A 25749-nucleotide genomic window follows, 5' to 3' on the forward strand; every position below is an offset into this window, starting at 1 on the left:
TCTGGTCTCCGTCGCTGACTCGACGCTCCACCAGCACTGAGTTTCAGAGATTCTGAGAGTTCGCACTAAATTCCTTGTAATTCTATAAAGACTCCTGTTTCGTCTGATTTTATCTTCTGAAGAAAGCAGAAAAAAATGTCAAACGGCCGTGTGTCAGACGGACGCTGACTGAAATCTTCCCCGAGAAAAAGAAACTCCGCATTAAATTATACCAGCATTTAATTATATATATAATATATAATACCAGCATTTAATATAATACATATATATATATAATATATGATTATATATATATATATATATATATGTGGTTTAAATGAAAACCCCTTTGACAAACTAAACGTCTTACATTTTATTACCGATGCAGTTAATGCACCAGAACCTCCGGCACTACATCGTGGACGGTGAAAAAGGATGAGAAAAACATACTTTTTTAGACATTTCCCACAGAAAAATGATGAAATTTGGGATCATAGTGACCATTTCTCGCCATGACCTGTCTCATAATAATGAGATACTAAGTAATAGATATGCGATACTCAGTAATAATTGTGAGATACTAATTAATAATTGTGAGATACTAAGTAAAAAATATGAGATGATAAGTAATATTTGAGATACTGAGTAATATTTAAGATAGTGAGTAATAATTATGAGATACTAAGTAATAATTATGAGATGCTGAGCAATAGATACGAGATACTAAGTAATAGACATGAGATACTGAGTAATAATTATGAGATACTAAGTAATAGATATGAGATACTAAGTAATAATTATAAGATACTAAGTAATAGACATGAGATACTGAGTAATAATTGTGAGATACTAAGTAATAGATGAGATACTAAGTAATAATTATAAGATACTAAGTAATAGACATGAGATACTGAGTAATAATTGTGAGATACTAAGTAATAGACATGAGATGCTAAGTAATAATTATGAGATGTACTTTTGACATATCAAGTCATAAGACACAAAGACATAATTCTGAGATGCTGGTCATAAAATGGCATCCTAAGTAATAATTATGAGATACCGAGATACTTAGTCATGATTTTGAGATATTAGATCATAATTGTATCTAGATTTTTATTATTATTTATTTTTGGCTACAAAGATGTCCTCATGTACCTTACATTTAAATGAACCTAGTGTCATTTATGCAAATTTTATTTTTTAATGTCATTCTTTGCTAACATTTTGTTTACAGCTGAAATTCATGTGGAAACATCAGATACTATAAACGGTTGGATTTCTTTTTTCCAATCAGTTTAATTTCTGACTCTAAACATTGATTGTGAAAGCTAACTCAGAGGGAAGTGCGTTCCGCCTTCTTCCTCACACGTGAGCTCAGAGAGAGCCAGAGACTGGCTGGTGTCACTGTGATTGACAGGGGAGAGGGTGTAAGCCCCGCCCACTCTACTGAAATATTTAGCTGTATAATGGTGTGCGATAAGTGTTAGGGAGCTGTGTCTAATAGGGTGCTGTGTCTAAAACACACACACACACACACACACACACGGCTACTATGCGGTAAGCAGCGGGATGAGTGCGAGACGAGAGGCTCTCATTAAGGACGAATCCAAATCTCCTTTGATGAAGGGACGCTGATCGGCTCGGCCTGGCAGCACATGAAAGCAGAGCCCAGGATTCTCCGACTCAGAGATGCACAGGGAAGCCTAACACACAAGGATGAGAACACACACACACACACACACACCACACACACACACACACACACCACACACACACCACACACACACACACTCCTGAGTGCTGAGAAACAGAGATACATCGTGAGCCACTTCAAAGCAAAGCAGCTGCAAGGACAGACTTGAGTGAATCTATTTGGTAACTGACCCTCACATATCACACACACACACACACACACACACACACACACACTACATGAAAAAAAACCCTGTATCTATAAGATACTGAAAGCTGTAAGATAAAAGCGATTTAAGGTCACAGAGGAATCATCCGAAAGAAGAACTCGAGCTCTTTATTCTGAGATCTGAGGAAGTTTGCAGATGGACGAGTTTTTGTATTTTCTTCTCTCGTCCATCCGAAACGTTGAAGTCCGGCACCTTTGATTTACGGTCAGTTTAAAGCGTCCAGTCATATTCATCAGTGTTGAGAAATAAGAATCATGACACAATTCATCCTTACGGAAGACTTTTTCTGGCATAATGCGGAGTACGGTGTCATCAGTATGAGACACAACAAGCAATAATTTGGCAATGAAAGGTGAGAATTATGTAATGATTACAAGATACTAAATCATAATCATGAGATACCAAGCTTCTAAGTTATGATTATTAGATACTAAGTCATAATTATGAGATACTCCAGGTCCTAATTTTGAGATAAATCGTAATTAGGCCATGAAAGGTGATAAATATAAGATAGTCATAACTATGAGATACTAACCACGATTATGGGATACCAGTCATAATTTAGACACAAAGTCATGATTACGAGATATTTACTTATGATCATGATCCCAAGATATTAAGTTCTGATTAAGAGATAGCAAGTAATAACGATAAAATACCAGTAATTAATTTAAGATACTAGTCATAATTTCAAGAAACTCATAATGTTTAGACACTGTGTCAAGATTATGAAATATTGATTATTATGAGATACTGCATATGATTTTTGAGATATTTGAGAAACTCATAGTTTTGATATCATGATTATGAGATACCAAGAATCTAAGTCATAATTTGAGATAAATTTGAAACACTTAGTCCAGATTATGAGATACCAAGCTTCTAAAGCATGATTATGAGATACTCAGTAATACTTTTGAGAGGCTCATAATACTTACTTATGATTATGAGATAGGAAATCTGAGATATTGATTCATGATTATGAGATACCATGAAATAATGATAAGATACCAGTAAATAATTTAAGATTCTAGTCATAATTTGTTTAGACACTGTGTCAAGATTATGAAATAGTGATGATTATGAAATACCAAGATATTGCATGTGATTTTTGAGATATTTGAGAAACTCATAGTTTCATGAGCATGATTATGAGATACCAAGAATCTAAGACATAATTATGGGATACTGAGTCATAATTTGAGATACTCTCATAAATTTTAAACAATTAGTCATGATTATGAGATACCAAGCTTCTGAAGCATGATTATGAGATACTCAGTAATACTTTTGAGAGACTCATAAATTTTAGACACTTAGTCATGATTATGAGATACATAATTATGATCCCAAGATACTAAGTTACAATTATGAGATAGGAAATCATAAATCTGAGACATTGATTCCTGATTATGAGATACCATGAAATAATCAGAAGATAATTTAAGATACTAGTCATAATTTCAAGACACTCATAATGTTTAGACACTGTGTCAAGATTATAAGGTAGTGATTATTATGAGATACCAAGATATTGCATCTGATTTTTGGGATGTTTGAGAAGCTCATAATTTTAGACACTTATTAATGACTAGGAGATACCAAGATACTAAGGCATGATTATGAGATATTAAGTCATAATTTGAGATAATCATAAATTTTAGACATTTTGTTATGATTGAGATACCAAGCTTCTAAAGCTTGATTATGAGATAACGTCATAATTTTGAGATAGTCTCATAAATTCAAAACACACCATGATTGAGATACCAAGAAATTAATGCGTGATTATGAGATACTATGTAATCATTTTGAGAGACTCAGAATTTCTAGACAATTTGTCATGATTATGAGATAACTAGTCATAACTTTGAGATACTCTCATAATTGTAGGTTATTGGATTGATTTTAGAAACTTAGTCATGTCTATGAGATACCAAGATACTAAGGCATAATTATGAGATAGTGTGTCATAATTCGAGATACTCTAACAAATTTAAGACACTCAGTCTTGACCAGGAGATACCTAGTTTCTAAGGCATGATGATGAGATACTAAGCAATCATTTTGAGAGACTCATAATAGTCATTATTGGATACCAAGATACTAAAGCATAATTATGAGATAGTGTTTCATAATTTGAGATACTCTAATAAATTTAAGACACTTCGTCATAATTATGAGATATTTGAATAATAATCAAGTTACCAAGCTATTAAGTCATGATTATGAGACAATACGTAATCATTTTGATATCCTCTTATAAATTTTAGACAGTCATGACTATGAGATAATAAGATATTAAGCTGTGATTCTGAGATAATGAGTCATAATTTTGAGATACTCTCTTAATTGTAGAATAAGTTTCATGACTATGATATACTAAGATATTATGGTTCAATTTTGAGATGTTCTAATAAATTTAAGACACTTAGTCATGACTATGAGATACTAAAGCAGAAGAGATAGTGTGCCATAATTTGAGATACCAAGCTTCTAAAGCATGATTATGATATACTAAGTAATGATTTTGAGAGACACTTTAGACACTTAAGTCATGACTATGAGATACCAAGATACAAAAGCATAATTATGAGATAGTGTTTCATAATTTGAGACACTCTAATACATTTAAGACACTTCATCATAATTATGAGATATTTGAATAATAATCAAGTTACCAAGATATTTAGTCATGATTATGAGACAGTAAGTAATAATTTTGATATTCTCTTATAATTTTAAGACAGTCATGACTATGAGATACTAAGATATTAAGGCGCGATTATGAGATACCGAGTCATAATTGTGAGATGCTCTCGTAATTGTAGACATTTAGTCATGACTACAAGATATATTTATGCATAATTATGAGACAGTGTGCCATAATTTGAGATACTCTAATAAATTTAAAACACTTAGCCATGATTATGAGATACCAAGCTTCTAAAGCATAATTATGAGATACTCAAATAATAAAGATACCAACATATTGAGTCATGACTATGAGACACTAAATAATGATTTGGAGAGACTCTCAGCATTTTCATCATGACTATGAGATACTAAGACATTGAGGCTTGTGATGAAATACTGAATCATGATTTGAGTTAGTCTTATAAATTCTACACACTTAGTGTATAGAATTTATAAGAATTTACATGATTATGAGATACTAAAGCATAATTATGAGATAGTGTGTCTTGTTATCTCAAAATAAAGACATTGCATCTCATAAATGGGATTTGTTTTCTCGTCGTTTTGACTCTATGTCCTGTTTTTGGACACAGGGCAGATGGCAGAAATGCGCTCCGATACACATCATGGACCTTCTCATGCTACGAACTGTAGTTAGCACTATAGCTACCAGTGTGTGAGTCTCTGAATTCGGATAATCCAAACATGAAAACATGAGATAATCCGTTTTAAGACTTGTGTGTTACTGATTGTTGTGTGGAAACACATGGAGAAGATTCAGATCAGCTACCAAGCCACCTCTGATGATGAACTGCTCTCAGAGAGACAGCATTCACCTCAGGAAGTCTTTTAAACCCTGGTGCACTCGGCGCTCAGCGTTTCACCCGAACCCAGGATCCAAAAGCATACGTCAGGTGAATGACTGCAGATGGAAATAAAGTAGGAGTGAAATAAAGCCTGAGACAGAAACCACAGTGATGTATTAATGCATTCGCCAAGCACCTGTAAATCTTCCTGAATGCTGACATTACCCAAAAATCCCACGCTGACCCGCTGACCGAACAGAACGGCGCTCTTGTCCGAGGTGAAATCCTGCCATTTGTGGAGCGGCGATGAGGTTCCAGGACGGACTCTCGCACCGGGGCGTCATTTCACACACGGCCAATATTTAAATTCCACCTGCGTGTGTCTGGCAATGACGCAAGACTGTGTACACACACACACACACACACCGGTTTTACTGTGTAAGAGTTTGTGTGTGTGTGTGTGTAATAATACCACCAGGGAGCGGATTCCAAACGGTATGCAAGCAAATACGCACGTGCGTGTGTGTGTGTGTGTGTGTGTGTGTGTGTGTGTTATTTACACAGCAGCACGGTTCCTGAACAATGCATTCAAGCATTTGTGTTTTCCAAAACGCTGAAATTGGATGACTCTGCACTCTGAGAAGGACAAAAAGAAAATAAAAAATAACTGGAGTTGTAGTTTGTTGTTGTTTGCACTCAGATGTTTTTTTGTGATCGAACCACAGAGGAACGCTAAACGTTTAGCGCCGCATCATTACCATCAACTCTGTGAAGTGGCAGGGGCGGAGCTTAAACCGGTCTTAATGATGCTGGCGCATGTTGTATTTAAAGAAAGATATTATTACAGAAATAAATGAATGAATGAATGAATGAATGAATGAATGAATAAATAAATAAAAAAATAAAAAAATAAATAAATGTACATAGCTAAATATAAATAAGTAAGTAAGTAAATAAATAAATAAATAAATACATTTACATAGCAAAATGTAAATAAATAAATACATTTATATAGCTAAATATAAATAAATAAATAAATAAATACAGCTAAATATAAATAAATAAGTAAGGAAATACATTTTTTAATATTTTTTTTGTTTTATTTTATTAACTATTTAAACACAAGAGGTAACTAATTAATTACAGCTCTTTGAATGATGCTAAAAACATCATCCTTATCGACCTTTTTCATATTTAAACAAACAAACAAATCAGAAATATTTTACAGAAATATTTCAATTAAAATGTTTTTATGCAGCTGCAGATGTCGTCCCTTGACACGTGCTAAAAGATTTTATAACAGTGCAGCCTATTAATTAATATTCATATAAATGTAAACAAGCAAGCAATTAATGCACACAAATTAATAAAATAAAATATTTTATTTATAAATAGTAATTAAATAAATAAAACAAAAATTTATAAAACTATAAATAAGAATAGAATTCTCAACAATATTTTACATTTAAATAGGTTTAATAAATAAATCCATAATAAAACTATTATTTAATTAATCAATTAATTAATTTCTAATAATTATTACCTGAAAATAATAAAATCATTTCAGCTGCAGATTCAGGAATCATGATACATGATTTAAAAAATAATTGTTTGGTTTTCTTTCTTTCTTTCTTTCTTTCTTTCTTTCTTTCTTTCTTTCTTTCTTTCTTTCTTTCTTTTTTAAAAGATCTTAAGCCTGCATAATTAGATCAATCAGTAGCTCGATGAAATATTTATAAATTTACATTTTAAAAATGATTTATTAAATAATTTCAGGTCCTATAACGATGCTCAAGTTTATATAAAAGTCTTTTTTCATACTGGAATAATTTACAAAATATATATATTAAATATATTATAATTTACTTACATTAATAAATATTTATACATGATTAAATATTTATTTATTTATTTTCCAATTTATTTATTTTCCAATTTATTTTCCTGCTGGAAGCTCATCATTAATCTTCTCACAGCGTTACGAATGCTGGATCCTAAAGCTGACATTTAGTGTTATAGAGCGTTTATAGAGAGTTTATAGAGTGAAAGTTTTGGGCCGTACGTTTCTCATACTTGGAATATTTCCGCCTCGTTCCACCCTTTATACAAGTTTTATAAGAAAAACACATCCATTGTGTAAGACAGCTGACAGACTCCACCTGAGATCAAGACAGCGTGACTCACAACTACACCTCAGCATGTGTGTGTGTTTATGTGTGTGTGTGTGTGTATAGAGTGTTCCTATCACCACCTTCACGTTCTGTTTTTTATCCGTTTGTAGTTCCAGGTCATGTTGGTTCATGTTCTCACTTACACTATAGCAGCTATAAACACTCACTTTCTTTCACCAACCTCCTGCTTTCTTCTTTCTTTCTCTCGGATTAACGTAAATAAGATGCTGGAAAAAGGCTCGAGATGAAGGGCTGACACTGGAGACTCCTTCCAGACAAACGTCCGGTTGCTTCGAGCGCGGCGGTTACCATGGAAACCATCAGGGATTGGAGAATTGTTACAGACGTCTGACCTTACATCAATGATGTTACATCAACGTCTGACCGATCGGAATTCATCAGCGCTGTAGAAATGTGAGCTGAAGATCTGCTACACACACACACACACACACACACACACACCTGGTCATGTGTCCCACGTGCACACACAGCTACACAGAGACAGACAGTAAGGAGCTCTCCATGTGTATGCGTATGCATGCATTCTGTCTTGCTCTCTGTTTCTCTTTCTCTTACACACACACACACACACACACACACACATACAAGGTTGCAGGGCCCTAATGAGGCCCTGAGAGACCCTGCTAGCCTGTCAGTCATCCACTGCACCATGCTGACATGTGGCTGACAACAGAAACGAGCTATTTACTGGCACACACACACACACACACGCACACACACACACACACACACAAGGAAGGGTGAAGTGTGTCGTTGATATGCTGCCCAGATTCACACCTCGTCCTTTTACCCTTATTATAAATAACAGATTGAAATCAGCTCCTAATGTAAAACCTTGTCGTAGTTTTTTATTTATTTGAGTATTTTTTAAGGAATTGCAGAATAAAACCGACCCGACGGAGGAGCAGGAAAGGGTTTGACGACATCATCGGACGTTCGTCTAAAACCGCGCATGAGATAAATGTAGAATCGTGATGGTTTCTATGGGTTTCGAAGCGGATAAACGTTTGGTTCAGAGCCGCATCACATCGTTTCTGATACATTTTCATATCGCCAGCTCCAGATTCTTTTATTCTTTTATTCAGATCAGATTCTTTTATTCTCACCACTGCTCCTGATTCTGGATTCTGATTGGTCGGAAGGCTTCGAGTCATATTTCTCTAACAGCAGTTCAGTTCTATTAAAGCGCTCGTTGCTATAGCGACAGCTGCTTTGTAGCAGTTCTTCCTCTGAGAAGATGATTTCACGTTCCCTGGAAGGAGTCTCCAGTTTCAGGGGCACATTTTCGTAACAGCTCATGAAAGTTTATGCTTCTTAACTTTTTTTGTTGTGTATTTTGAGAGGAAAATAAAGAGGCTGGTGAAGGAATGACTTGTGTGGAGCTGCTGTAACGTAAGTGGTAAGAAGATAACGTTAAATAGCTATGAAGGGATAAAAACTATGACGTGTAATTCCTTTCCGTTGGTGATTTTCTTCTCACAGAATTATATGAATATGTATGCTAATTTTAAACAAATCAAATGTGAACTGCGCTGCAGGCCACGCCCCTTTGGAGGTAGATTGTTACATAGCTAATGTAAATAAATATTTTTTTTTTTTACGTATCTAAATGTAAATAAATAATTTTTTTTATATAGCTACATGTAAATAAATAAATAAAAAAAATTTTGTACATAGCTAAATGTAAATAAATAAATAAATATTCTGAACATAGATAAATGTAAATAACATATGTAAATGTAGCCCCATTAAATATTCATATAAATGTAAACAAGCAAGCAATTAATGCACACATAAATAAACTGAACTAAATAAATTCAAGACAAATAAATAAAGTTCTCAACAATGTTTTACACTCAAATAGGTTTACAAAATAATTCCATAATAAAATTATTAGTAAATAAATAAATAAATAAATATTACTTGAAACTAATTAAATCAAAGTTTAAAAAACTAATTTTTAAAAATGTATTTATTTTTTTGAGCTTTTGTACGTTTTTCTACCAGACAAATCTGATTTTTTTAATGCTAATCTGGTAGCTATCCGCTGTTAGCAACACAAGTGCTGTATAACTACAAGCTCACTTGAGCTCAACATTTTCGGAGAGAATTTCTTTTCTTTCTGTTTTGTATTTAACGGAGGTCTGAGATGACGCCTGAGCGACGTGTGAGATAAGAGATAAAAGACGCTGAGACCAGGAGAAGGAAGGCGTTGAGGAAATGAAGAAAACAAGCCAATGCTATTAGAGATAAAGCTGCGCTTCCACCATGTTTATAGAAAACAGGACGTGTACCTTTGGCACACAAACCTGCCTCTCCGTAGCGGCAGCGAATCCCCCGGATCTGAGCCGAGAGCCGCGAGCTCCTCGAAGAGCTAATGACCCGTACAGAGTAATCACCTCAAACAAACACTTCATCAGAGGTGCTCAGACATGTCCGCCTGGCAGCACACACCAACCGGTGGGAGAGAATACACTCTCACACACACACACACACACACACACACCCACACACACACACACACACACACACACTGAGGAGCTCATTTGTAAGACGGTAACTCTAAACTCGGGCCGTGTCGTTGCATGTTCCTTCAGGGCGGGCCGGGTTCGGACTCTTTAGCCCGAGACAATGCCGAGGAGATTACGGAGGGAGTTCCTCTCATCATAACACGTAGCCGTGAGCACACGAGACACTAATAACGCTAATAAATTCCAGCGTCTGTGAAGGTCAAACATCACAAATCAAAATAAATGACTGAGCGACTTCAGAGCGTGGGTTTATCCTACCTCTTCATGCTACACTTCTGTAAACGGAAGCTAAAAATTTTGTGCTTGTGATGCTAGGTTTACATGTATGCTACATTTACCGCGTTTACTTTTTATCCTGGGATTTTTTTTTTACATTCATCCCTGAATGTTAGCATTAACCACAGCCACATTTGGCTAATCTGTACTTCATCCATAAATACAAACAGAAATAAACTCACATACGTTACAACTCAAATATGCTAAAGCTGGTTACAGCACAGAGCACAGCGCTGAGGAATCCTGGATCCCGATTGGTTCGGAAGGCACCTGATACGTTATTGTTTCTATAGTAACAGTGAGGAGAGGTTTATCTAACATACACGGAAGGAGTCTCCAGTGTCGGAGGTGAGAGTTTTATCAGGATAGAGGAGTTTAGACTTGTTGCTGTTGCTCTGTAACATGATAAGCTGCATTTTATTATTATTAGTAGTAGTAGTATTGTTATTATTATTATTATTAATAATAATATTAAATACATTTTATTTAGTCTAGAGTTAAGAAGTTTAAAATTGCTGTGGTTCAGGAGGAATAAAGCACTTCAGGGTGTAATGTTATACAGGATCATGTTGCATTGTTGCCTCTATAATTAACTACACTCTCAAGGCAAAAATATTGGTACCCTGGGTCAAGGCAAAAATATAGGCACCCAGCCATTTTTAATATTTGTTAATACAGCTGGCTGAGTTTGTTGATTATTTAAAAATAAATAAATAAATAAATAAATAAATGATTAAAAAATAGTAGATAAAAATAAATAAATAATTAAAATAATAAATAAAAAAGACATAAATAAATAAATACATAAATAAATATATAAATAATAAAAATAGTAAATAAAATAATAGAAATAAAAAAAACATTTATTATGTGGTAAATAATGTTAATCAACTGAAACTTAAGCTGAAGCATTATGGGAAACAGTATTAAATACATTTTAGGATTTTTACACTAAAAACGAACTCAATTAACATGTTGAGTTATAAATAAATAAATAAAACAAATACATAAATAAAAAAGAATAAATAATAAATATAAAAGAAATAGTGAATTAAAAAATAAATAAAATATAATAATAATAAAAATAAACATTTATTGTGTGGTAAATAAAGTTGAACCTTAAGCTACATTTTAGGATTTTTACACTAGAAATGAACTCAGTGAACATGTGATGGTATACAAGTCCCAGTATCATGAGCAATAGTGACTGCAGAAATTATACACAGCTAAAACAAGCATCATTCATATTTATAATCCTCCTTTATTCTTTGTTTACTTTTGCCTGTAAAACTGATCGGAAACACGAATCATGTCCCTTTGGTGTTCGGCAACTTCGAGTCTGTCGTTTTAAGAAATCCTGCTGTATGACAGTGCAAATTTTTTCTCTCTTTTTTTTATTATCAGTTGTTGACCCATACGTATATGAGTGTGTGTGTGTGTGTGTGTGTGTGTGTGTGGCCCCTCGAGTTGCTTCTTGGTGGGAGGTTTTAAGGATCATTCTGCTCTTAGAGGATTCCGTCACTCTGGTATGAGTAAAGCTCTTACCAACAGACCTGTCTTATCCTCACTATAGCATCGGCGTACTACTGGACAACACACACACACACACACACTCAGCAGGGACCTGCAATTACAGCAGTAGCGTGTCATTACAGACTTATACAGCATGCTATTATCACACCCTTATAGACAGGAGAAGGAGGAGGATGCCTCGAACCCTCGCCACTGTAAAGTATAAACAAGATGAAGCAGAACTTTCGGACCTTGAAGAGAACATAATCCTGTGTGATAAAAAAGAAAAAAGAAAAAAAAAAGATCACCATGAAATGGGCCCCTACTCCTATTCAATTAGTCAAAGTCGTAAAAAGAAAAAAAAGAAGGAGGAGAAGAAGAGGAAGAAGAAGGAGAAACAGGGTGGGGGGTGTGTGGCTTCTCCATTGATGGTCATGCCCTAGTTGTTCTTTTGTGAAGTGTAGCGCTGATGGAGGGGGGGTCTACACGACACGTGAAGCAAACCGTCTGGGAAAGCGATGACATCATCAATCTCCGCCAGGACCAGTGGACCATGAATCTATAGAAAGAAAAAAATGTTTAAAGAGAGGAAATATATATATATATTTCCTCTCTTTATTTTTATATATATATATATATATATTTAAAAAAAAAAAAAAAAAAATAGCTGCAGTGCAAGAGGAATAAAGCACTTCAGGGTGTAACGTTATACAGGATCATGATGCATCATATTGCCTCTATAATGAACTAAACTCTCGAGGCAAAAATATTGGCACCCTGCTTTTCTTATAGTTTTGTACCTCAGGTTTAAGACACATATTTGTGCCTTAATAGAGAAAAGTTGCTCAAGCACTACATGAACAAGTTGTATGGTCTATTGTATCAACTACAATAAAAGAAATGGAGTCATTTCTGGATTGTAAAATGAAGAATTGTTGTCATGACCTGACATCATAACCATGTCTACAGGAGCCGGTGGCCATTTTGAAGCCTAAAATATAGTTCATACATTTTTTTTTACTCCTCATTGTAGTAGACATAGAAACTACAATCGTCAACAAATTCATTTTTGCTCTATTTATTTCTAGAACATTATCTAGGCATCCTTTATCAGCGTAAACACTAGCACAAGTTTGTGATGGGAGACATTTGTGTTGAAAAATAGTCGGGTGGAAAACATTGAAAAACATGAACCGGTCGAGAGGAAAAACAGCTCGAGATCATAATGATCCATGAATATCTGTAAATATGCTGAATGTAGGTCAACATTTCCCAATCTTCAGCCTTCTCCCCAGTGCGCTGCACATCTTCTGCTTTAACTCCATCAAACTCGTCACCTAATTAGCAAACCCACCATGACGTTAAAAAAAAAGAATATTTTGGAGAGGGAAATCACACTAAAAAATGCAACACACTGTGGGGCTAAAGGAGCAAGCAAAAAAATATATATTTTTGGAAAAACACTGATGTAGGCTGATGCCAGGGAACTTATTTAAAGACGCCCCCTTGAACAAGCTGTTCCTTTAAAAAGCTCCTCTCCCTGCTGAATCGTTTACGATTCACTTCACTGAATCGGTTCAGCGAATTACGATTCATTTGATTCGTCAGCGTCAAATATATATATATATATATATATATATATATATAAATATATATATATATATATATATATATATATATATATAACAAAAAATAACACGTTGTAGATATACTTTTTTGAGAAGGTTTACTTCATTCGCTCATTCATTTTTCATTGTTTTTTGAACAACAACTTTTCTGAGTGACTGAATATAAATAAACTAGCACTCAAGCTAGCGTGAAAAGTCGCTGGAACAGCGTTGCTAGGCAACAAGGAAAAAATGGACGTCACGGATTAGCAATTTATCTATCTATGAGAAAAATATATATACATATATATCGTGGATATTTTGTCTTTCTCGGAGGTGTTGGAGATAATAATAATAATAATAATAATAATACCACTGATAATAATAATAATAATAATAATAATAATAATAATAATAATAATAATAATAATAACAATAATAATAATACCACTGATAATAATAATAATAATAATAATAATAATAATAATAATAATAATAATAATAATGAATAGAAGAAACTTTATGTACTTTATGAAACGTCTTAAAGGAACACTAAAGTCAAGACAGCAGTTAATGGAAATGAGTTGAGCGCGCGCTCGCGAATCGACTCACACGACGACTCCCCCCTCCGTCGATTCCTTCCCGCGAATCGAACGCTCGTGTCGTTTTTCAGCAGCGACTCCTCCTCTGCTCCGCGTTTCTAAACGCACTGCGCTCCGCGCGCGCACTGCCCCGACCAACAGCTCAGCGTGCACGCGAGCGGACAGATCACTCTCCTGTCTTACTACAAAAAAACAACAGGCTTTCTTTTTCTTTTCTTTCTTTCTTTTTTTTAAACACAGCCGAGAGCACCGCGTCGTGCCTGTGGAGAGGATTAAAAATAAAACACGAACTGGCGATATTTCTTTTCTTTTCTTTTTTTTGAAGAAAAGGAGCCATTTTTCGGTCGCTCGCGCACATTTTTTGGGTTCAAGAAAGAAGTCTCTGGAAAGAGAGCGCGACGTGACCGTTGAAACTTTTTTTTAGCAGCTAGCTGAACTACAGGTTCCTTGTGGAAGCCGAGTGAGAGACTAGACACGGAGTCGCGAGGTAGGGGGGAGAGAGACAAGCGAAAAAGAAAAACGGCTTTATAAAGTCGACTTGTTGCACTCGAGAGTCGAGTTCGGATTGTAGGAAGCGGATTTCGAGCGCTTTCGGAGTTTTGGTGGACTCGCTGCTGCTGTGTGTTTTGTGGCGCTTTTGTTCTCACAGAAGAACGAGGCTTCATTCGGGTCACCCAAACGACTCCCTCACTCGACTCCTCCATCACGGCCAAGAAGTTTCACTCGACTCTTGCAACACTTTTCTCTTTCCTTCGAGCTTATTTTTTTTTAAAGTGTTACCAAGGAGCTGGATTTCACAACGTTAGTCATGGACAAGCTGGATTTCGCTTCTGAGGATTACTACTGAAATAGTGCATGTTTTTCTTTATTAAAAAAGAAATCCTTTTATTTTTTCTTGTTGTTTTGCTCCGCGAGAACTGAGGTAACACTGTGGTGTTTTTAATACAGCAGGCTATAGCGTTCCTGAAACCCGCGCGGTGTTTTATTTTTTTATTATTATTTTATTTTTGGGGGGATTTTAGCGCGCGCACACACACACACACACACACATATCCAGAGCCAACATGCCACAGCTGAACGGAGGTGGAGGAGATGAGCTCGGGGCGAACGACGAAATGATCTCGTTCAAAGACGAAGGCGAGCAGGAGGAGAAGACCGCCGAGAGCGTGTCCGCCGAGAGGGACCTGGACGACGTGAAGTCATCGCTGGTCAACGAGTCGGAGAACAACAGCAGCTCGTCGGATTCGGAGGTCAGTCCGAGAGAGAGAGAGAGAGAGAGAGAGAGAGAGAGTTTAGGACATGAAAACGCACGCGCGAGAGCGAGGAGCGCGCGCACACTTGCACAAACTATCCTTAAGCGTTAACGTTGTGTCAGAATGGAGCGCGCGTACTCAAATCTGACGTACTGCGTAGTGTCCTAGTGTGAGAGGTTGCCATGGTGACCCGCAACCGCTCCTGTTTTTTTTATTTATTTTATTTTTTTAATGCTAGTTAGTACGCTAGTTTGGATTTGGCTTTAGTTTAGAGGACTTTTCGTTAGTGTTTACATGTGATGGAAGTATTTGCTATCTTCTTCTTTTTTTCCAGCCGACAGAGAGACGCCCTCAACCTCGCTCCGACGCGGAAAGTTACGAAAAAGCCCGAGAGTGTTTTAACGAAGGTAATACACGCCTTGTTTTCATTTCATTTCATTTCAAGGGTCTGTTCACTTTTTTCCCCTTTTCTTTTCTCCCCCCTTTCCACCACGCCGCCATTTGGCTCTAATTCTTCCTCCCGGTCTTCATTTCCCTGTTAAACAGCGCTGAGGAGGCAACAAGATGGAGGAGGTCTGTTCAAGAGCCCGCACTACCCGGGTTACCCGTTCATCATGCTCCCGGATCTGGCCAGCCCGTATTTACCCAACGGGGCTCTGTCTCCCACCGCCAGGACTGTGAGTCTACCCCCTCTCTCACACTCACTCTCTTTCTCACACACACACACACACACTCTCTCTCTCTCTCTCTCTCTCTCTCTCTCTCTCTCACTCACACTGTTCAGCACCAGCCATGTCAACACTGTGCACTTTTAATGAGCCCACAGCACACATCTCTAATGGCCCGTGTTACCGTCTTACACCACTGGTCATGTTTTATTTTTTTATTTGTTTTCCTGAAGTTTAGTACTCTGTCAGAGAACTTCATGTGCAGTCTAAAGAGCCGGCATGAGCACCGGAGTTTTTATCTCATTTTTTTTTATTTTTTATGATGTGACATAAAAAGCGGTCAGCCATGTTTGATCATTTTTCTGGCGATCTTCTGGGGTCATCTCGAGCTGCCGGACGGTAGCCGTGTCTGATTTATAAATACACACAATGCTTTCAGCTTTGTAATAAGCGCTTGTTTGTTATGGGGGCGTGTCCAAGCGGAATAGTTTGTCAGTGGGTCACTGATATGATCATAACAAACTCGTTAACGCGTCTGAAGCCCTCAGAGAGCATCGCATCACCTCTCCGACTCGCAGTTTTGTTTTATTGCTTGTCTAGATTTTGTTTTTAAAAGGTTTTGGAGATGAGCGAACGCAGCAGGAGGACACATGATGCAATCTTTTACCGCGGTGTCAGGTCAGACAGGATGCACCGTATAAATATATCTGTTTCTTTATCGGAGGTGAAATATGGTGTAATCATTCCAGACACATGCTTCCAGAGTTTTCTGTCACAACAAAAAATCCCAGAGATCCTCGACCAGCAATTAGATCACTCCACAAGCAGATGTGAAACTAATCCAGTCTGAATAAGGCTACAGTCTCAGTTTGATAGATGCACGAGCAAACAAAAGTCCTAAACTAAACTTGGTGTCTGTGGTATTCGCAGGCCCGTGTGTGTGTGTGTATGACTTCATGTTTTATATCCGGAGTGATTTAGTGACAGGACGCTGTCACGGTCCTCGCTGTGCCGGTGCCAGTCTTTGTCTCACAGTGTCTTTTGCTTGGCCGTCATCCCTGGTGTTTGTGTGTGAAATGCTTGGGGGATGGAGCTAACACCATAGCGAGCTAGCACACTTCCAATCAGAGCCTGGCTGACGTTTGCCAGCAATTAAGTGTCCCGAGTTTGCTTGTTTTTCCCGAACGAAAATTAAATTAGAGGAAGGCGCTAGACCGAAAGGTGAATTTCCACTACGCAACCAGCGACTCCGACGTGTCCAGAGACCTCGGGGCGCATGTCCGAGTCTCTGTGCTTGGGAAACGTTCTTAAAAATGCAGCCTGTGTGTTATGCCTAGATCGTTCTTAGCCCCGCCCACAACTTTTGTTCGGTTGAATCCTTTAGGTATTTTTGTGCCTGAAACCCCGGCCAACTGAGGGAAGGAAAAAAAAGTCCAGATATTTTTTTTCCCTGGTGCCAACGTTCTATCCGTGTGTGTGTGTGTGTGTGTGTTTTTGTCTTGTGCAAGGCGTCAGGTTCTGGATGTTTGTGAAACCTCAGATGCCTCATTTGTTCGAGTTTAGCGTGGTGTTCTGGGAAAGTTGACCAGCCCTTTTTTAGCTCGTGCACTGGCTTCTTTCAGCGTCGTGAGCGAAAAAGAAAAAAAAAAGAGCTCAGCGGGCATTCATGTCAGGAGAAAGACAAGTTTAGACCTCTGCAAAAGTGAAGCTTGCTTTCTTTTCTTTTCTTTCTCTTTTTTTTTTTCAACGTAAACTGCAAACCATTTCTTCTAAATCTCTGGGTTTCACCACTATTTGTTCCAAACCCACAAATCCCTCTCCTTGCCCTGAATCCCAAATGCGTTTTGATTGGAAGCAGCCAAGCATTTGACTGAAAAGTAGCACAAACCCCCCGTCTCTCTCTTCTTCTTCTTCTCTTAGCCGAACTTCTCCAGTTTTTCTCTCTCTCTCTCTCTCTCTCTCTCTCTCTCTCTCTCTCTCTCTCTCTCACCCCCCCTTGCCCCATCCTCTCCATTCAATTACCGAGGCGTTAGGCCAGCATTGTTATTCAGAGGGGGTGCTTGATGGCTTCATTGCGCCTCTCCGTAGGCCCTCATTAGCGTAATGGCCTCTCCTTACGCACTAGGTGCATACCTTTGCAGAGATCCTCTTTTGTTTCTCAGCATATACAAGGCTTTTTTTGTAATCTCTATCAGCACGTCTTCTCTCTCTCTGTCTTTCTCTCTCTCCTTCTCCCTCCTCCACGATTCTCTCCCTCCTCCATTTCCATACTCCTCTAATAGCGCGAGCATTTGCGTACTGGAGATGTTTAGCTTGAGTAAAGTTTAGCTTTACTTTTTCTCCAGAGGGTTTTATGGGTTTTATCTCACTGCTGTTTTGCATAGCTGTTAGACACGTTTGTGAAGTTAGATCAGACATTGCCACAGTGTCAGGAAGGTGCTCAGGTTTTTTTCCTCTCTCTACCGATTAGAAAGATTAGGAAGTCTTTTTAAGAACACACACACACATTGCTTGAGTACATAGTCTGATACTCAAATTGAGTTAGTGCCAAGTCTTGTGTGTGAACTTATCACATTTAGCCCAAGGTGCAAGTCAGGGGGATACGTGTACCTGTGAGCGCGAGGTGGACGAGCTTAGCCTGTCAATCGACACCTTTCTCGTCTGAGCCGTGACTCAGCCGCTCCAGTGGCCGGCATTCTTTACATATTTACACACCAATCTTAAGCCGGGGCCCTCGCAGCGGCGACGCAGACGCAGCTGTCAAAATCCCACCAGGACCTTTCCAAACAAACCAGAGGAGGTCCTGCGTCTGTCCGCATCTCAATTACCCCCCCCTCCTCCTCCTCCATCGCAAACTGCCACAGAGTTTTGAAACAAACGCACAAATACGCATCCTGTTTGCCAGGAGGATAAGCGTTTAGTCCTCACTTCACCCCCCCCCACCCCCCACCCTTCCACCTCGTCTGGAATGCAAGTAAGTGCTCATGCTGTTCTCAGAGACGTCAGGCCGAGATTTGTGATGGTTGACAGGCAGAGATATTTTTATTTATTTATTTATTTGTAAACCTCGCCTCGAGTCTGTGGGCCCCTCAGCATTCCAGTGCGCTTACCAATCCAAGTCAAACACGAGCGTGTCGAGGGAAGGAAAGAGGAGGAGCCTGGCGCAGGTAATGAATGAATGAATTAATTATAATAAACATGGCTGCTAACGACAGCGGTGATCAGATTACCCGCCGTGTCGCGTCGCATCTCGTCTCCAGATTTACAGAGGCAAAGTGTCGCTTACAGATGAACCTGAGACGAAACCTGTTTATATCTCGATCCAGCGTTTACATACCGAGAAAGAATCTGAACTTGGAGACATGATCATTTTGATCACAAGACACATTTGTTGAATCGACACTTTCTTGTCGTTTTCAGGGTTAAATTCGGCTGGTGAAAGCGCCGACTCTGAGGTTAAGACACGATATGTAAAACAGCTATTACACCTTTTTTCCCGAGAACACGAAGAGCTCGACGTCTCATCTTTAACAGCTTTAGAGCGATGTTTTCAGACGTGAGAAGCATCTGAAATAAAAGAGGGGGAAAAGAAAAACCCTCTGCGGTATATCAGAGTTTGGGATACCTGTGGGAGTTTGAGCAGGAATGTAAATATTGAGACGGTAAAAGAAAAAAAAAGGCCATTATTCTCCCGTAACCTTTCCTCTCGCCGGCCCACGAGCGGACTCGGAGATCCAGAGCGTCTCGGAGCGGGCAGGAATCCGGCAGCTTCGAGACGCGTTAACCACTTTTCATAAACACAAATATAGAGCAGGTCAAACACTGCGGGCTGAGTTTTTTTTTTTTTTTTTTTCTCCCCCCCCCAGCTCCTCGCTAAAGCTGACGTCTTCCAGCATCCGTGTTCACGTCTCGCTAAGCTACAGCGCGGCCCAGACCGGACTAATTCACGATCACTGGGTTTTTTTTTTTTTCTGGTCTGATTTATTTAGACAGTGCTAGCTGAACCGTGTAAAGACTTTTCAATGATGTTCGGAGACGAACAAGTCTGTCATGTTTTATTTTAATTTTTTTTAATCCTCTCCAGACTTGTCGTTATCATACGATCCTTCGATTAGTCTTTAGCGTTGGGGTTTAAGAAGTGGAAGCGATGTAACATTCCAAGACCCGCCCAGAGTGACTCACTCCTTCACTCATAATAAAATCCTCAGCCTTTTATTCACACAGGATTAGCTCTGTTTACGCTGTCGACTTTACCCTAATAACCGGCGCGCGAGAAGGCCAAGCGAGATGCATTTGTGTTCAGAATGAACAGCTTTGGCCTCGCAGAAGTCGGTCCAGTTCTGAAAGAGCGGGAGGAAAAAACTGGGGTGTGAAGAAACCTGGAACCACCAGCGTGGAACTAATGAGGAATTCAACACTCCAGGGTCTGATGGTAGAGGAAAACAATCAGCCACACGTCCCAGAGGGTTTAATTTCCTCTTATACCACGGACATCAGCACTTTTTGTCCGTTTCTTGCTACTTTATTAATCATTCTTGAACTTCCTGTGGTCACTTCCGTCTTACTCTGAAACTGGAGACTCCTTTGCGGCCACACGCTTTTATGTGGAAGCTGTTATAGAAATGCTCCGACCAATCAGATTTGAGAATCCCTCAGCGGTTTGTGTGGTTCCTGTATCACGAGCGAGGAATTCCTTCAGTGGAATGCAAACTTTTTGTTGATGTAAATAAAAGTGGGTTTAGCATGTGTAGGTCAGTCCCCTGGATTCCACTCTGTCCTCTCCACTGTTGCGTAAACGTGCGGAACTGCAGCGTCTGGCGCCCACGCTCACAAACAAACGCGGCTCGGTGGAAACGGTGTTTAGTCTGCAGCGCCGTGGAGCTCGGTGCGGTGGGAGGAAGGGCAGAATCACCCAGTCGTCCTGCTGCTGCTTCGGTTTCGCCGGTCCGCCGGACGCCAGAGAGCCCTTTCAGCTAAATTCAGCCCCGAAACTGTCGCTTCCCCCAATCTGCTCCTGCTTTCCTTCACCTTTATTCAGAGTATTCGTTTTACGCTTTCTCAGAAGTGCATGAGGAAAAGTGTTTTTCTACTTCCTGTTTAGTTTTGCCCCAGAAAAGCTCTAGCCTTCTTTATCTCTCTCTCTCTCTGTTCCCTCTCTGCCATTAGATATTCCCTTTATAGTCCTGCACAGCTTCTCAAGAACACGGCCCTTCAGGAGGGATCTCTCCCTCTCTCTCTCTCGCTCTCTCTCTCTGTCTCCCACTCTTTCTCACTCTGTGTTTCTCTCTGACACTCTCTCACACACACACACTCGCCAGCGACTCCCGACGTCCTGTCACGCCCTTTGAAGTGTTTGAGGAAGAGTATGTGTATAAATTTATTTGCTTATCAATTTATTAATCCAAGGCGGGTGTTTTGCTTGGAAACCCTGCTCGCTTTTGGGACTCCTCTTTTGGGAGAATACGAGTTTCTAACGACAGCGCGCGCGCGTGTGTGTGTATGTGAGAGAGAGTGAGTGAGTGAGTGTGTGTGGGTTTTTTTCCTCCTCCTCAGACTCATCATTTGTGCCGGATATTACCTGAATGTAATAACTAAAAGCACTAAGCTACTGAAAGCGTGAACAACTTCCATATCCCTTTCTCTTCTCCTCTTTCACGTTTTCTCAGGGTGTGTATACTTACTGCTCTCGCCCAGAGCGGCATTTTAACAGCGCCGAGCAATTCCAGCATTCACTTAGCCCCCGTGTAATTAGTAGAAGTTGGCTGGAATCAGTGTTATTACAACAATTAAAGCCCGAGGCGTTCCTCGAGTCAGAGGCACACAATCGGATTCTGCGGCAGAGATGCTGTTAGCGTCGGGGCGAGTTATAGCCAGAGGTTGAGGTTCCCTGTGCGTGGATCTGGCGTGACACACGGAGCAGGGGGGAAAAAAAACAAGCATATATACGTGTTGTTTGACGTGATGGGAAAACTTCGGCATCTCGCAGCTGTCCAAAATAAGGAGCACTGGAAGTGCGTCCACATTCTTACCGTATACGTGATACGGACACCAACTGCCACAGTATGCGTGGTATATAGTAGCCTATAGGGACGTGTGTGTGTTTTGGCAGGGATCATGTGTCCACTCTGCCTTCGCTCTCGTAGATATCCGCGCCCAGCGGCCCCAGACACCCAGGTTTACCCCCCTGGGAGCAGAAAGGCCAGGGGGGAGATCCATCTCCGGGGCCGATAAGACCTCTCAGGGCTGATTGATGGCGTGCCCTGTGTACCCCTCATCTACAACTCCACCCCCCCAAAACATCTCCTAGTTCTCCAGCTCCTCCACTTCAGCTGCAGCGAGGGCCTCATGGGATGACGTGTGGCCCCTCGCTCTGAGCGCAGGGTTTTATTTCACGTGTAGAGGCATCTAGGCTCTTAAAAACCAGGGCACTAAGTGCTAGACTCCAGGCTAATAAAACCGGATTGTTCCGAATGGGGGAGGGCGAGAGAGAGAGGGAGAGGAGGGGTGCACCTCCTAAACAGAGCTTCATCAGTCTGGTATTCCAACCAGATGGTTTCAGTTAAAGCTTAGCAGAGAGAGAGAGAGAGAGAGAGTGTGTGTGTGTGTGTGTGTGTGTGTGTGAAGGGGATGGAGTCTGAGAGATTTGGCCGTGATAGGAAGTAGCTTTTAGGTGCTGCGAGATAGATAGAGAGAAGAGGCCTGAAGCAGAGGCGACAGCACCGATAACAACCAGAGAGTCACTGAGACGGTCCCTGTGTGTGTGTGTGTGTGTGTGTGTGTAAAAAGAACAGCAGAACCGCACGGGTGATTACACAGAGCGAGCGGTTTGCAGTCCTAACCACTGGCATGCGTACAAGAAACAAGGACAAGCATTATGCACACTCTTCCAGCAGCACGCAGATTTAAAGCGCCGCTGCACTGGTCTGACAATCTGCCGAGTGTTGGCGCTTCACGCGGCGGGTGTGTGTGGAGATAGAATTCCCGCTCAGAAGGCACACTGGAGATCAGAGCCGAGGCGTTTCCTCTCGCGTGTGTCCTCCGGTTGTAGCGTTAAGGAGATTTACGCTGCGCTAATCCACTTCAGCGGTGTGGAGGATCCTCCGTGTCACGCTGCGTTAGGAAACCAGCAGCAAGCTTTAACGACATCACAAATCCGCCATATTCACACATTTTTACACGAGAGGTGATCTTTCTCTCCATCTAGCGCTTCCTTTGCAATTTCTTTTTAATAACCATCTCAATTTTTCAACTAATAATGCACCATCAGCAGCCCCGAGTTCTGCCCTGCGTCCCTCCCAGTTTCTTGGAGGAGGTTCCTCTGGTTCACCTCAACGTCCTTCACGTCACCTCCTCGACTCGAGCGTCTGATCATGTGACCGGACACTGACTCTGTGTGATGGGTCTGATTGAAACTAGTGCTACAGATAACACACACACACACGCTTCTCTGATGACTTGTGTATTAGGTCCGGACATCTCTGGCATGTTGGGCTCCTGTGTTACACCAGCTGTCATCACACACCGGCCGCACGTGACTCCGCCATTAGCTTCAGTTTGATTTGGACTCGCTCATGGACAGAACTGAAGGTGTGTGTTGTTTTTAGCGAACATGGAGTGTGTGTGAGAGGAGAAGTCTTGCTCTCTGTGTGTGTGTGTGTGTGTGTGTTGGCAGGAGGAAAGCTGGCGCTGAATGAGCTCTTTGAGTGGCTCAGACTGTAAAGTATGGCAGGACAAAGGCCTCAGAGTAGCAGCTGAGACACACACGTTTTCTGCACCATTGCTGAAGCTGGACACTTGAGCATGCATGTATGGTGCTCATGGTTGCATGCATGTGGTGTTAAGTCTGTTACTTTTCTGTGTGTGCATGCGTAGCTGTCACTCTCACCACACACTCCTGCCGCGAACGCTAATGTTTATCCTGCAGTGATATATTCTTTATATTCAATACTTTTCACTAGCACCAACAGAATAGACAGTGTTGAGGGTGGTGTTAATCAACTAAGGGTCTGACTTAGTCTGCTAGCTTTCCAGTAAGTAAGTGTGTGTGTGTGTGTGTGTGTGTGTGTGTGTGTGTGTGTGTGTGTGAGCTCAGCAGGTGGGTAAGTTGTATATTTGCTACTTTATGGATTTTCCGTGAGCAGACTGACTGTGGCATTACACACACCAGCTTCAGCTTCATAAAACTCTCTCTTAAACTCCTCTTAGCATCCAAGCTGTCTCACACTCTCTGTCTCTCTCTTTCTCTCCCTCTCTTAATCTGTCTCTGTCTCTCTCTATCTGTCTCTCTGTTTGTCTTTCTCTGTCTGTCTCTCTCTCTCTCTCTCTCTCTCTGTCTGGCTGCCTGTCTCTCTCTCTCAATCCGTCTTTCTCAATCTGTCTCTTTCTGTGTCTCTCTCAGTCTCTCTGTCAGTTTTTCTCTCTCTCTCTCTCTCTCTCTCTCTCTCTCTGTGTCCGTGTGTGTGATTAGCCTCTCGGCCCCGGTGCTGAATACTCACTCTGTGAGACTAATTCGGGGTCAAAGTCTCTCTCTGTCATTTAATCGCATTTGTTTGCCCACACCTCAGACTTGGCTACACACACACACACACGCACCTCACTCTTCCACACGTACACACACAGACCAGAGTTTCTGGTTAGATGTCACTCATTGCTGCTTTTTTCCGTGGGGTGAAGGGTGAAAGGTCAATGCTGTGGGTCACAGGCCTGAGTGAGATTACTGAGACCTCTGTGTGTGTGTGTGAGAGAGAGAGAGACTTGATTGACATTGAGACTCACTTTTTTGACATGTTAAATATTTAGCTCTCTCCATGCGAGCACGGCATCTTTCTCTTCAGGCTGCAGTCTGAACTGCAGGAAGGCTTTTCTCTTTATTTTTTGTTTTTATTTATTTATTTTTTCTGTGTATTCACACAATCCTGTGATGGAATGTACACAAGTCAATATGTGCTGAATTAAATACACACCCTCAGAACAAGTAAGTGTGTGTGTGTGTGAGAGAGAGAGAGAGAGAGAGAGAGAGAGAGAAGGAGTGTGTGTGGGTGGGTGAGGGAGAGGGTGTGTGTGAAGGTGTGAGAGAGGGTAAGTGAGTGTGTGTGTGAGAGAGAGGGTGAGCGGGTGTGTGTGGGTGATGGTGTGTGAGAGGGAGAGTGCGGGTGTGTGTGGGTGAAGGTGTGTGAGAGGGAGAGTGCGGGTGTGTGTGAGAGGGTGAGCGGGTGTGTGTGGGTGAAGGTGTGTGAGAGGGAGAGTGCGGGTGTGTGTGAGAGGGTGAGCGGGTGTGTGTGGGTGAAGGTGTGTGAGAGGGAGAGTGCGGGTGTGTGTGAGAGGGTGAGCGGGTGTGTGTGGGTGAAGGTGTGTGAGAGGGAGAGTGCGGGTGTGTGTGAGAGGGTGAGCGGGTGTGTGTGGGTGAAGGTGTGTGAGAGGGTGTGTGTGTGGGTGAGAGAGGGTGAGCAGGTGTGAGAGAGAGGGTGAGTGGGTGTGTGTGGGTGAAGGTGTGTGAGAGGGAGAGTGTGTGTGTGTGAGAGGGAGTGTGTGTGGGTGAAGGTGTGTGAGAGGGAGAGTGTGTGTGTGGGTGAGAGAGAGGGTGAGCGGGTGTGTGTGAGAGGGTGAGCGGGTGTGTGTGAGAGGGTGAGCGGGTGTGTGAGAGGGAGTGTGTGTGGGTGAAGGTGTGTGAGAGGGAGAGTGTGTGTGGGTGAGAGAGAGGA

The 25749-nt window shown here is 40.6% G+C and overlaps 1 protein-coding gene across 1 annotated transcript in view; it reads left to right on the forward strand.

Moving 5' to 3' along the window:
* Positions 1-14261: 14261 nt before the first annotated feature.
* tcf7l1b (transcription factor 7 like 1b) overlaps positions 14262-25749 on the forward strand; it is a 39607-nt gene continuing 28119 nt past the window's right edge. The window contains exons 1-3 of the mRNA XM_058389506.1: positions 14262-15377; positions 15715-15787; positions 15927-16057. Coding sequence (XP_058245489.1) covers positions 15192-15377; positions 15715-15787; positions 15927-16057 — 390 coding nt within the window. The 5' untranslated portion in view covers positions 14262-15191. The remainder of the gene's footprint in view (positions 15378-15714; positions 15788-15926; positions 16058-25749) is intronic.

This window comes from Hemibagrus wyckioides, linkage group LG05 (assembly GCF_019097595.1).
Source record: "Hemibagrus wyckioides isolate EC202008001 linkage group LG05, SWU_Hwy_1.0, whole genome shotgun sequence".
NCBI lineage: Eukaryota > Metazoa > Chordata > Actinopteri > Siluriformes > Bagridae > Hemibagrus > Hemibagrus wyckioides.